This window comes from Euprymna scolopes, chromosome 13 (genome assembly GCF_053919585.1).
Source record: "Euprymna scolopes isolate OS-2025 chromosome 13, ASM5391958v1, whole genome shotgun sequence".
NCBI lineage: Eukaryota > Metazoa > Mollusca > Cephalopoda > Sepiida > Sepiolidae > Euprymna > Euprymna scolopes.
Window position 1 is genome coordinate 6,976,298 of NC_136494.1, and position 14,405 is coordinate 6,990,702.

The following is a 14,405-nucleotide window of genomic DNA, read 5'->3' on the forward strand; positions in this document are numbered from 1 at the left end:
GTATTATCCCGATAAGTTTTCCCTTAAAGAATTGATTTTATCTTCCTTTAACTTCCACACACACACCAGCAAAAGTACCCGTCGTTGACTGGGTTCAAAAACAGTCTACAGAAAATGGACTCTGATTTATGAAAGTATAATAGGTTATGAAAAGGAAGGGTTGTAAAGAGATAGCTTCGAATTTGGAGGTATCAAAACCAAAGCAAAATATGATGAAAGTAAAAATAAAATAGATAAACCCCATCATTTATTATACCATACCTGTTCACACTGAAACACTTATCACAATATTCTGTGGATCTATATTAAAAAACCTTGTTAAACTGTGTGACATATTTCCATTCTATGGAGGTCAGGTGCGAATGAACACCCCATAATTTTATTATACAATATTTCTTCAAACTGAAACATAATTATCAAAGTATACTTATGCAGATAGATATGAAAAGTCTTTATTAAAGTTTGTGCCTATTTCCATTCTATGGAGGCCAGGCGTGAACGCAGACCCCACAATTTTATTATATCATCCCTATTTAAGTTAGAACATACTGATCAAAGTATTATTATGTACATCTATATCAAAAACACTTGTAAACGTTTTTTTTTTCTTCATTTTTAAATTTTTTATTTGCATACTTTGTGGACCAGGCGCGAACACAGACCCCACAATTTTAATGAACCACCGTTCTGCCAGATCAAACATACCCATTCATGTGTCTCGATACATCTTCTATCATTATATGTAATCAGTTTTTTAAAATAGTCAACCATATAGGAGACACACACAGAGACGTTCAGCTTTATATATTATATGCTCCCACTATACAAGATTAAATCCAAATAAAAACTTTTTGATCATGTAAAAAGAAGTCTGCTCATCAAAAATTAGGAAAAAATTATTAAGTAGAATTTTAATTAAAAGTAAAAATTAATGTTATTTCAAATTACAATTTTATATTAATTTTGAAGAGTTATCCGTAAACAGGGGAGATAACATTTGCTGAAATGGACTAAATTAAATTTCAATTAAAACGGACTCATGCAAAACATGATAAAATTGATTTTTACATTTAATTAAACTTCTACTTGATAATCAAAGCAGCAACTTTATGGCAACCATCAGGGAGTGACATCAACAATTTGCTGGTCACTGTCAGAAGAGTTGGTGAGAAATGTAATGTTGTGAACTCTACGGTACGAGCGCACAAGCATAAGACGACCTAAATCCACATACGTCCAGTAAATTGCACATTACACCAACTGTGATTCTAAAGATTTGAGGCAACTGACAGAAGATAGGGAAATCTGGAAAGAGAGAGTCACATTGGTCCAGGCAAGGAGCCTGACCAGATAGACTTGATGATTTATCGTAATTTTTGCTTCATTAGCAAGTATATGAGAGACTTTATTTGGAATGTGATTTTTACGTGCATTTTTATCTGCATAAGTATCAAAAAGAGAAAAAACAAAAAAAGCCGAGCATGTGGTGTCCCCCTCCACGAGCAAAAAATTACTTTCATCATGACTAATGTTTGTGCAAAATTACAAAAAAGTCCAAGGTTATTGAGAAAAGTGCGAATAAATGAACAGATGAACAATTTGGGGACAATTTTATCCCCATAATTGCCCCTAGATGGGCAACCAGGGTTATCCCCGAAAATCCGTTCTGGCAAAAAGTTACTTTCACCATGACTAATGTTTGTGCAAATTTGTTTTAAAACTTCAAGGAGTGGTTATTGAGAAAAATGCGAACAAACAAACGGACAAATAATTTTGGGGCAATTTTACCCCTATAATGGCCCCTAGGGGGGGAGGGCAACCACAGTTATCCTGGAAAATTTGTTCTAGCAAAAATTTACTTTCACCATGACTAATTTTTGTGCAAAATTTCAAAAAATATTTAAGGTGTGATTATTAAGAAAAGTGCAAACGGACGAGCAAGAGTGAATTACTAGGTCCAATCCCTCCTTTGTCGGGGGGACCAAAAAAGGGAATGAAAATATGTTTATATTCATCCCAAACAAACAAGTGATGAAGATAAAACGTAACATGTGAAAAACATTAACAAAATACATCACTCGCTCGCTAATGAAAACATCTACGAAATAACGAAATTACCTAACCATCAACAAAGACTGCAATTTTCAACAAATATTTCAAACTTAATAACTTGTGAATATCCCACATTATACAGCCCACCTTAACCCCCCCCTCCCTTACGTCTCACTGTTGCTAGTATAAGTCGTGTTATGCAAAAAATATAGCGTATGCTGTTACAAAATAGTACAATCAGCCTCTCACATAAAAAAAAAAATAAATCCGGTGAACATCATGATTATTCATATTTTTTGAATTATTCGGACTACTATTTTCATCTTGAGTGCTATTTTCACAATGTTTTGGTTGATGTAACCTTCGACCTTCTTCAAATGCATTTTGTCGAACTTTGGAATCTTTCTGTCAAACTTGAGAATCTACACAGAATTTCTAACGGAACCCTTTATTTAATTGACCGAGAGAGCACGTCCTCATTCTGCCAGCCAGTAGAGTAGAAGTCCTAAGTAATTCACAATTGTATTTTTGAATGCCACCTGCACTGAGGATTAACCTTCAACCTCCAAGAGAGCGTAACTTACAACTGAATTTTACCAAGTACTTTATCCACTATGCCTCAAGCAAGAACTCGTGACATAGTGCGTAATATATTTGGTAAAATAATCAAAATAATATGGCTGATCAAACTTGTACCATCTGAAAGAGCGATGTCTTGATCGAATAATATGTGAAAATTAGAAAAAAAAAAAAAACGGTCAATTATTTTGTATAGATATGATCCTTCTCCTTTAAACCAAGGACGAGTTGCAAAATATTGTTCCTTTTTAACTGACTTCGGCAACCACGCATGTGCATCTAACGTTCTTTCTTAAATTGGTTTAAATAGAAAAAAAAAACTTATTTTGATGACATCGTCATGGAGCAATGGATATTGGGGCCACATTGTAAGCTCTGGATTTCATGTTTGCACTCATGTAATGGATTGTTTTTTTTCTTTTTTTTTGTTGAAAGGTTATTTATGTGATTTTTTTCGTTCACTTCTTTATTTTCCTGTTTTTATCTCTTCTTTTATTTTTCCATGCTCTTTTTTTACACCTCACCTTGCTTAATATCCTTATTAAACCACCTATCCACACCCGGGCAATGGCGGGTACTCCGCTAGTCAGATATAAAGAGCAAAACCATGAAAGGTCTTCACATACAATCCATATATTCTAAACCACTCATTACAAAATGTTGCAATTTGCCTGTAAAACATTTTTTATAAAAATAAATTTTATCTTATCTCTTACCATCAAGAACGAATGCAAACACATCACCATTGAATCCAACAAAAGCCACTATACAGATTTGGTCTTCTAATGAGTTTTAATATGAAAACCGAAACAAACATTTAAGATGGAAATAAATGTTGGCCTTACTTTGCGTTCCAGTTCTGAACTGCTTCTGCAACCATTTGTTTCAACACTGTGAGATTATCAACAATCTCGTTGTATAACGTAAAACAAACACCTGAAAAAAAAAAAAAAAATTGTTTTTAATTTATTTAAAAATGAAAATGGACTATAACATTTGTATACAGAATCTCATATGAACACTTTATGATATGTTCCTATTTACAATGCCTCCCCACGGCACAGAGTTAGACACCAGGGTCGTTTTTTAATGTGGAGAAAAGGAACAAAAATAAAAATTGTCTCAGTCGTGAAGGATTTCTCCTCCACTGACAGAGAACAAGAAACTGAAGTGGAGCATCTGAAGAACAGATACTACACTGTGATCTTGTCCCGAAGGCCAAGAAAACACTTTATGATATGTTATGAGTAGGGTTATGACAAGAGAATATTCTTTTCATTATTTTGACTCTCGAGTCTATATCAGTTAACATCTTATATGTTTTTAGATAGAGTGATGTGGTTCTCGATTGATCAACTGTGTCTGTGTTGGATATATACTTGAGAGTCAAAACAATGAAAAGAATATGCTTGTTATAGCCCTAGTTATGAGAGTGTCTTGGTCTGGATTTGGACTTAAATTTCTTGACTAGATGTTATCAGCGTTAGGATATAAAGAAAGTGCTTTTATGCTATTTAAAATTCATCGCACCTTCAAAAGTAACAGGAGACTATCCACACACATTGGAGGGGTGGGTGGGTGTGGAGAGATGTGTTCATTGCATATCGGTTAAAATTATTCATCCGTGGGGAAGTGACATTTTTGGGCAAAATTAACTTTTAACAATTCTGTTACAAATTTTCATCCTTTTTTTTTTTTGCGTTGCTTAGAGTTACTATTAATGCAGAACATGTATTTTTCATTAATATCAAATATTACCTTTCTTCCAGTGTTTGTGTATCAACACAATTACCCCCCCCCCTCCTAAAAAATAATTTACTTGCCTCTATGTAAATGTTTTTGTCATGATCTTTCTTAGTAATGAAATAACGCAAACTTTTAACTGTTCATTATTACTTGTATTTATAAACTGCAATATTTATAGCTAATTTTTTTAAAAATTTGAATAAAAAATATATATAGGAATGTGAGCACATGAGTTTCTTGGGTTCTTTAATTTTCCTGGGCAATTCCGTATTTGGATTCTACTAATTTCAAATATCATTATTAGGATTAGCAAAAAGTTTTCAGCATTTGACATTAATGCAATCTTTCTAATGTTAAAATTTATTCATTAATTATTAAAAAAGGCCATAATTTAGATATAACTTAATCTAATGAAAACCATGATTATGCTTTTAATAAAATATATTCATCATTTCATGGATTTGAAAAAAAATGGTACTCGCCCAGAATATGTGATGAAACACAAATTTTTATATTCCAAAAATCACGTAAATTGATCAATTAGTTTTATTTTTATAAAGAAAATCAAATTTTATGAGTAACAAAAGAGTAGCCATCTTGTACGCCATTTTGAAAACAATATTAAAAACAAAGGGAGATAACTCAAGAATTCAAACTTGTGAGATCAATGTTGTGATGCTTATGAATTTCCATTGATTGCCTAAAAACGATTTCTTCATAAAAATATATATAACTACCTGATCAAGTGACTTTATCACTAGAATATAATATTTCCTTTTCTGACACAGGTACGTACATCATAGAGATTTTTATTTATTTTTGTTTTTTAATCCTTTATGACCTGGTTGAACTAATTCGGTTAGTCATAAATAAATAAATAAATATAAAGGCATAAATAAAGTGGGAATTGATTCAAAAAGAAATTCTGGATCACAAAGGGTCACTTGTTTTAATGGTACTACTTCTGTCTTCATAGCTCTTCAAGATTTTTGAGTTAAAAAAAAAAAAAAAAAATAGGAGTCTTTACTTTGTGAATGACCCTACTATGAGCGAACATGAAATGCCTTAGTGTACTATTATAGAGAAAGTTTTGTATGACAAAAATCTTTAGCCCTTAATGATCTGGTTGAAATAATTCGTTCAGTCGTAAATAAATGAATATAACAGCATAAAGTGGGAATTAATTCAAACACACCTTGTACGTATTAGTTCAGTATCTGGGTGGATACCAGATACTTCCAGATTGCAACTGTCCATTGCTTACATTCAGTATGCCTCCATCTGTCTCAGAGAGTGGAGGATTTCGTTTGTTGTCATAAATACTTTTTTCAAACACTATGGATAATAATTGAGGTATATTTATGAAATGTAAAAATTCTCAGTGGTAGTCGTAACTATCGAACTTCATATTGTTATAGTGAAAACTTTTTGAAATCAGTTTCATTACCTTTTAAACTAACTAAACAAATACTTATTAATCATCTACATCATCATTCAGGTCATAAAGGGTTAATATAGGGGAAACTCTGGACAAAAAAAAAACACTCTGAAAAAAAAAAAAAAAAAAAAAAAAAAAGAAAACCAATAAACCTTGTTTATCAAATTTTCCCTCTTGGCTTCCTTTCAACATTGTCTCTAATGATTGAAGTTTTTCATGGATATCATCAGCATGTTTTTTCATCACAGCTCGTTCATTCTGTAAAAAACAATAAAAAAAAGATATATTTTTATATGAGCTGAAATATTTGTCACGTGAAAATTTTTTTATGTTTAATGAGGCTTATCTGCCACTTTTAAAAAACAACATCACCAAATACTAAAATTCTAATACCACCCAGAAATGGCCGGAAGTGATGTTTACATTCCCTTACCACAAAACACAACACAAAAATTACCTTTTAATACATCGATGACTTTGAAAACATCACACATAAAGGGAAATAACTCTTACTAATCCATTTGAGATTTACATGCGAGTCATAATAATTATGTGTGGTTGTTAATTTTTTTTTTTCAAAGTAGTCTAGCAGCTCCTGCTCAGATGTAGTAAGAGTACTCCATCCTTGGATGTACTTGACTCTTATACATTTTCAGATCTTACTAAACATATGATACATTTACAAATGCTCATTAATTTAGAGGTGAATGACGTGGCTTACATCCATGATAGTATCATGTACGAAATCAATATTTTAACTTACCTTTTGAAAAATAGAATATTCGTTTAGGATTTTTGATTGATTGCGTTGTTGAGAATACTCATTTTGAAGCTTGATGGTTTGTTCCAGAATTACATTGTAGACATCCATTCCTCTATAATGAAAACACAAATTTATGCATGAAAATCTACAAGAACTTGTATTTCAAGGTCAAAAAACAAACCTACAAGAATTTTGTTCTCACAATCGCTAAAAAACATTTTGTTCTCACAATCGAATCGCTAAAAAAAATTTTGTTCTCACAATCGCAGAAAAAAACTTTTCTCACAATCGCTAAACAGAAACTTACAAGAATTTTTTTTTCACTACCAAAAAAACAAAAACCTCCAAAAAATATTTTTTCTCACAGCCAAACTTTCATGAAAAACACCCGTCTAGCTAAAACCACTATCAATAATTTCCCACACTCTTTATCTGTGCATAAACCTGAATGCAGATTCCATGAACAAAGCTTCTTTCTTAGAACTGCACGCCTGTGGAACTCTCTTCTGTTTTCCTGCTTTCCAGCTGACTACAGTTTGATTGTCTTCAAGTCCAATGTAAACAAATTCTTAATGAACCGTCCCCCTCAGTAATTCAATTTACAAAATTTCCACTACTTATGATTACTACACTATAATCCCATTGACTAATGTATACCCATTAACCCTAATCCTCGAGTGGCCTCCAGGCCTTGATAAGTGGTGACTCTTTTGTAAAAAAAAAAATAATAAAAAATAAAAAAAACCCTACAAGAATTTTTTCTCACAATCAAACAAAAAAAAAAAAAAATACAATTTTTTTCTAACAAACAAAAACCTACAAGAATTTTTCTCCTAATTGAAAAATAAAATTTTTTATTATAATTTTTTATTTCAATATTAAAGAACAAAGATCTACAAACAATTGTCTCTATTGACAAATTAACTCGATTCGAAGAAGATCAGCTCCAGCTAAAAGCTGTTAATTTAAATTCAGGTTCAAATGCATCCTTTACTCCTGTCTTGGAATTCCATAACGATTTCATTTGTATTATCTGTACAGTCAGGATGGATGTTCTGAAAAAGCTTCTAATGAAATGGGGTTGGATATTTCTTATCAGTCGTATGAGACCGTCTGCTCATAAGCACCTACACATTATTTTACAGAGATCCATGGATAATTATATCCCAAACATTGTTATTAGGTTGACAAGAAAGTTCTTGCAGGATTTTTAATTTTGATTTCAAATGATTTTCAAATAAGTTTCTGTTATAGTAACTTTATATATCATTTTAAAGAATGTTTTATCGAATCGAATTGTTTAAAATTGTTTAAATTACAATCATTTTTAAACAATTATGTTTTCTTTTCAGAATGTTGAATACAAGATGTAAAAAAATGCATACAATTTTCTTATTTCAATTCAAGCTAGGCCAAAAAACTGCTGAAACAACTTATGATATCAACAAAGTGTTTGGTCCAAGAACCACTACTGAACGCACAGCACAATGATGGTGTAAGAATTTTTGTGGCAGCGATGAGAATCTTGAAAATGATGAGTGTAGTGGTCGGCCAGCGAATGTTAACAACGATCAATTAAGAGCCTTAGTCGAAGTCAATCCATGCACAACTGTTTGAGAACTTGCTTCTGAATTAGACGTACGCATACAACGATTTCCAATGACTTGAGAGATTGGAAAGACAAAACACTTGATAAATGGGTGCCTCACAAATTGAACGACAAGCAAAAGAAACGCCGTTATGAAATGTCATCTTCCTTTCTTTTACGCAACAAGAACGACCCGTTTCTTGACTGGGTTGTGACTTGCAATGAAAAATGGGTTGTTTACGACAACTGGCAATGCTCAGCTCAGTGGTATTTCTTTCATTGCCGAAAACATTCTTTTATTGCCCGAGTCATTTGAACGTACGGTTAATTTGCAAGAAAAATTTGGAAGAAAGAAATACAGATTTTCTACGAACGTCGAAATAGGAAAAAGAAAAAGGATTGTCGTTTTTGCATGTCTTTCTTCTCACTGCCATGCGAATTAATCGTACGTCCAAATGACTAAGTCAAAAATAAAGAATGTCTTTGCTAATGAAAGAAATACCGGATTTTTATATGCTCAAATCCGACAATGTCTTAATTTGCTTACGTCACCTTTTTGTTTCCTGTCGGTTGGGTTTTGAGCTCGAGTGTCGATGACTTTATACAATATGCACACGCCACGTTTGCTTCTATGACCGTTGTCACACTTTTGAAGTGTTGCCATAGATTGTGGTCTCGTCTACATAAATGCCTACGAATGATCTAAAAATGTGATTTGGGAGATCATTGATGAAGATCAGGAAGAGAGTTGGCCCCAGGATGGAACTTTGAGGGACGCCAGTGTTAATGCTATGAGTTTCCGAGTTTCTACCCACCAACAATTACTTTTGTAGGCGTATATTAATAGTTATCACGTTAATATCAATATCGTTATTAAGAAAGAAGATATGGTCGTATTATTCTAAGATTTATCATCCATTTTTGGATAAGTTTTTAAAGTTTTCAAATATTTGTTTTGTAGGCATACATAAATAGTTATAATCTTATTATTATTAGTAGTAGTAGTAGTAATATTATTATTAATAGTAGTAATAGTAATATTATCATTATTAGTAGTAGTAGTAGTAATAGTAATATTATTATCATTATTATTAATATTAGTAGTAGTAGTAATATTATTATTATTAGTAGTAGTAGTAATAGTATTATTATCAGTATTATTATTATTATTAGTAGTAATACATTTTACTCCTACATGGGTAATCTCGTTGCAATTTGTGGCTGATTTTTCTGGTATGCATAAAAACTGTCACTCTGCACGGTCTTTTCGTATCAATTTACTAACCAGCCGACATACCAAAGAAGGAAGGCCGATTTACTAGTTATTAAATAGAATTATGAAAATCTTACTTGTTGCTTAGTGAAACTACTTCTCTGCTCAGATCTTTCGTTAAGTAGGATTGGTGTTTATAATCAACTACAATTGATGGCAATGCGATTTCCCTCAAAGAAATGCTGCTGTACCTGGAATAAATGACAAAAAAAAATGTAGAATAAAATTTATTGTTTAAATTATTTCATGTATTTTTTCAGTTAAAACAAAGCATATTGCAACTTGAAGGTAAAGGATATGTGGCAATATTTTTGATTTATAATGGAGGTGTGCTCCCTCAAAGTTGGGAGATTCTATTTATAAATGCTGCTGATAGGAACTGTCAGATCGAATTGAACTCTGTTCTGATATCAACCAATCAGAAAGGAGAATATCTCCATAGAAATTTAATTATATTTTGCACAATTGACTAATACACCCAGCCTTTTCAACTCATTTGATGACTGACGGTTTAGTGGCAGATCCATCAAACTTTGTTATTAAACAGATGTCGAATCTGTTCATTTCAAAACTTTTTGTATGGAGTCACCACTTTTCAAAGCCACTTGAAGGTAAGAGATATGTGGCAATATTTTTGATTTATAATGGAGGTATGCTCCCTCAAATTTGGGAGATTCTATTTATAAATACTGCTGATAGGAACTGATGAATCAAATTAATACACGTTCTGCTATCAGCCAATCAGAAACCAAAATTGCTCCATAAAAATTAAATCTTTTTAGCATTCCAGCAGTTTTTTTGTGTCAACACGAAAAGGATCTTTTGCTTTTTGGCTGCAAAATTATAAAGTCCAGAATCTGTACAGAACAGCTGCCCACCGAGAATTCTTCATCTTCAGGACTTGTATAAAATAACTGTCCATCGGAAACTCTTCTGAAATTAAACAGGACTTCCAATTCAAGAGGGTTATTATATGGGATCATGTCTACAGAGAACTGTGGGGAGTTGAGCAGTGAAATGTTTGTTTGTATTACATTTAAATTTTTGCATCTTAATAGTCATGAAAGCTGAAAGCAGAAAACAGGAAGGGAATTCCAAAGTCTAGCAGTTCAAGGAAATAAACTATTAGAGTAGGGTTTCCAGCATCTAGGGACCTTAACAGTGAAGGGGTGGGATTTTGCTGCTTGTTAGGTTAGTCAGTTGTATCTACATCGACAGGATACAAGAGCTAAGAGTTCATTAAAGAACATTTCATTAAAGTACTTGTAAAACAGGCGTAAGGATGCAACATTGCGATGATGGGACAGAGGTTAGAGTTTGGTCAATCGTGCGGGACTTAATAGATTTTTTAATATTGTGTCTACGAGTAAGAGACCAGTGGTAGATGCACCAGCCCAGATGTAGCAACAATACTCCTTGCATGGGCAAATGGTGGGTTGGTAGAGATACTGGATACTCTCAGGTACGAGTAATTTTCTTGTAATGTAAATGTTTTATTTTTTCATGATTTTTTTCAATCAAGATATTCATCTTTTACAAAAGAAAATTGCTTTCATACCAATAAGATTTTATCATACAAAAAAAAAAAAAAAAACTATTTGCAACTTACTTGAAGGAGGCAAAAATGTCGCGATAACCAAAGCATTGAAAATGATCGTGATGTAAAGAATGCGAACATGGTTCACCATTTGCTCGTCTCTTGTACATATTTGCATGGAACCTCAGCTCTAAATATTTGGCGAAAGAGATGCTCCAACTGTCCATGGTCATTCGGACAGGGGTTACCTAGAAACATCAAAAGAAAAGTGCGTGAAATAGAGTACATGGAGACAGAAATTACAAAGCTCGAATTAAGATGTTTGGTTTGTCTGTTTAACAACCTATCAACTGTTTAGTGGTTATTTAACCCTCTAGGGCCGCCCGTACCATATATGGCACAATCCTAATGAGGAAGATTAGAGCCCCAGGGGACAGATATGACACATTTCAAAATTTCCAAGTTTTTAAATGAATTCACTTTTTTTGTTCGGATTCATGATTCTTGATCCAATAAAATCTATAATTTCAAATTTCTGAATTTTTGTTCAAGTATTAATATGTTCAGGCCCTAGAGGATTAAGGCTCAAATCTTGCAAATGAAAAAAAGCTTGGATTAATAAACCATGAAGCACTTTCCACCAGTTAAACATGTTACAGAGGGGGGGGGAGTTGCAGGTGGCACAGGTGGTTCTGAAAAGGATGGTTGGTTGTCTGGGCTTGTGAAGATGACATCAAAGGAAAGTTGGTCAGATCTTAGGTCAAGCTAAGGATCCTAGATCCAGGTGTGCCAGGGAATGACACCAAGAAAGTTAAAAATGGGGACATAGAATCCCTGGGGATAGGTCAGTGGGATTGACCAACATTTCAGACATCATTAGTTCCAATAAAATAGACAACTAGACAACAAAAAGAGAGAAGTGCCGACGGCAAGCAGAATAAGCCGACACATTATCTCTTGTCATTTTGCGCACACACCCGGACATGCAACTCCTACAAGCTGTCAGTGTTGTCACTGGAAAATAAACATCACTCCAAATTATTCATTCCTGTTATGTGTTATTTAAAAGTACAAAATACTTTGTTTTGTGTTTATGTCTGATGGTGGTGGCATGCCTAACTGTACGGATTTCCAACAAATCCCAAGTAATGATCCGGCCAGTTTTATGAATAGCACAACATATTTGACCAATATTGGATCAGGATCTTCAATGTGATGGTGAAGCTGTGGAGGAGACAAAAACTGCCGTCATTGTGAAGAAGATCCAGGCATTTAGTAGCCCATGCCTCTTGGAGAATCTTCAGAATTCAGAAGCCAATGACCATCAGCAGCAGAACCCAACTAATGTTTTACTTTTTCTTGCTATGGTAGGGTAGGTGGCAGTAAAGTGGTGTCAAAGTTATGTCGTCTAAAATTCTGGTTCCTGGCAGGATTACTCAAACCAAACAAATCTTAGACAGTGATATTACGACAGAAATAGAGAGCTTTGGTTAAAATCCAGGAATCAAAATTCATCATCGTGTTTGTCAGCATCTGCAATTGCAGCAAGCAAGAACATGTCAAGACTGGAAGTGCAAATTCACAGAGTAAAAATAACAACTTGGTTTCTACACATGTACAACTAGGGTTCCTTTGTTCTGAACTGAACTTTCCCTGACTATATACTTTCAGATACGGCATTATCATGTTGACGCATTGCTTCTTGCTAGATCACTAAAGTTAAGCAACATTGAGCCTGGTCATTATTAAACCTATCTTTGACGCTAATCTTGCAACATTTCAGCCGATGTAACCTCCGACCTTCTTCAGCTGTATCTTGTCGAACTCGGGAATCTGTACAGAATTTGAAATGGAATCGTTTAATTTACAGAGATATTATACTCTCATTCCGTCACTCATGACTGGGTAAAAATCTTAAATAACAAAGTATTAGGCGTAATGGATAAAGTTTTATTCATAAAATTCAGTTCAACAGTTAGTCTTTTGGAATTTGAAGATTCAATCCTCAGTGTGGATGATACTGAGAATACAATTGTAAATTGCTTAAGACTTCTACCTGGTCATAACTGATGGAATGAGAGCATGCTACCCTTGCGGATTAAGGAAGGAATTTTTTTTTTTTTTTTTACATAGGCATCACCACATTATCAAGGCCAAGAGGCCACTCAAGGATAAGGGTTAAAGAGTGTACAGTAGAAATTGGACAATATAGTAATCATTAGTAATGAAAATTTGGTAAATTTGATAACTTATATGGAACGGCTCATCAAGAACTTATTTACGTTAGACTTGAACACAACCATATTGTAGTCAGCCGGAAAGCAGGAAAACGGAAGACAATTCCACAGGCGTGCAGTTCTAAGAAAGAAGCTTTGTTCATGGAATCTACGTTTAGGTTTAGGCACGGATAAAGAGTGAGGGAAATTAGTGATAGTGTTTACAGCTAGACGAGTGTTTCTTGTGAAAGTTTGGCGAGGGGGAACCATAGATTGAAGCTCAGTCGAACACTTTCCATGAAAATAACGATACATCAGAGACAAACTCGCAACATTTCTTCTGTGAGATAGAGGTTGCAAGGAAGAGAAAAGGACATCTCCTACGAGGCTACGAAGTCTATTTTGAACTCTATCAAGGCAGGCCAAGTCCTTTCTATAATTTCAGTACTTCTTAAGATAGAGTTGACAGATGGATTTTTTTTTTTTTTAAATATTTCGTTTTAAGCAAAAACAATATTACATAATTGTCATGTCAAAAATAATAATATATCCAAAATTATGAAATCTCATTGAGTAGAAAGTTATTTATAGTTAAAAGTAATTTTTATGGAAAATTGGGTACAATCGCATTTTTCTTAGACATTATAAATTATACAGAAGGAGTCTTTATGCAGGGGACATAACTCCGAAAGGGATACTTTAGATTATTTGTGTCATGGCTGCAATATTTGTGGTCTACAACAATACCCCTTTTTTTTTTTACTAAAAACACAATAGCAGTTTTTCTACTCAATAAAATTGCATAATTTTTGGATATATTACTATTTTCGACATGAAAATTAAGAATGTAATATTGTTTTTGCTTAAAACAATGTATTGAAAAAAATTGATTTGTCGACTGTAGCTTAAAAGCACTGAAATTCCATGCAGATTCCCCGAGTTCAACTGAAAGATTCACGAATTTGACAAGATATGCCTGAAGAAGGTCGGAGGTTACATCGGGTAAAAGATTGTGAGAACAGAAGTCAAAATAATTCAAATTAATCGATCCTCATCTAAAAAATTCAGAAACATAAAAACTGTTCACTTTCCACAAGAAAAACCAAAGAAAAGCAGACCAAAAGCACAGTGTTCTGAGCTGGAGGTAAATGTGAAGAGGACTAGTCATTCCTGATAATAATTCAAAAAGCATTCCAAGGACGAGGATGCTTAA

The 14,405-nt window shown here is 33.4% G+C and overlaps 1 protein-coding gene across 17 annotated transcripts in view; it reads right to left on the bottom strand.

Annotated features, from left to right (window-relative positions):
- The window catches only part of LOC145291930 (1-phosphatidylinositol 3-phosphate 5-kinase-like), a 279,737-nt gene that overhangs the window by 88,026 nt on the left and 177,306 nt on the right, over positions 1–14,405 (bottom strand). For all 17 annotated transcript variants that reach the window (XR_013869506.1, XR_013869503.1, XR_013869501.1 and 14 more), the window contains 5 exons: positions 11,049–11,224; positions 9,517–9,630; positions 6,579–6,690; positions 5,968–6,073; positions 3,477–3,567 (listed from right to left, as the gene is read on the bottom strand). Coding sequence is in view for 4 of the 17 variants with exons in the window: in XM_080137845.1 (XP_079993971.1) it covers positions 3,477–3,567; positions 5,968–6,073; positions 6,579–6,690; positions 9,517–9,630; positions 11,049–11,224 (599 nt within the window). In the remaining 13 variants the exon portion in view is untranslated. The remainder of the gene's footprint in view (positions 1–3,476; positions 3,568–5,967; positions 6,074–6,578; positions 6,691–9,516; positions 9,631–11,048; positions 11,225–14,405) is intronic.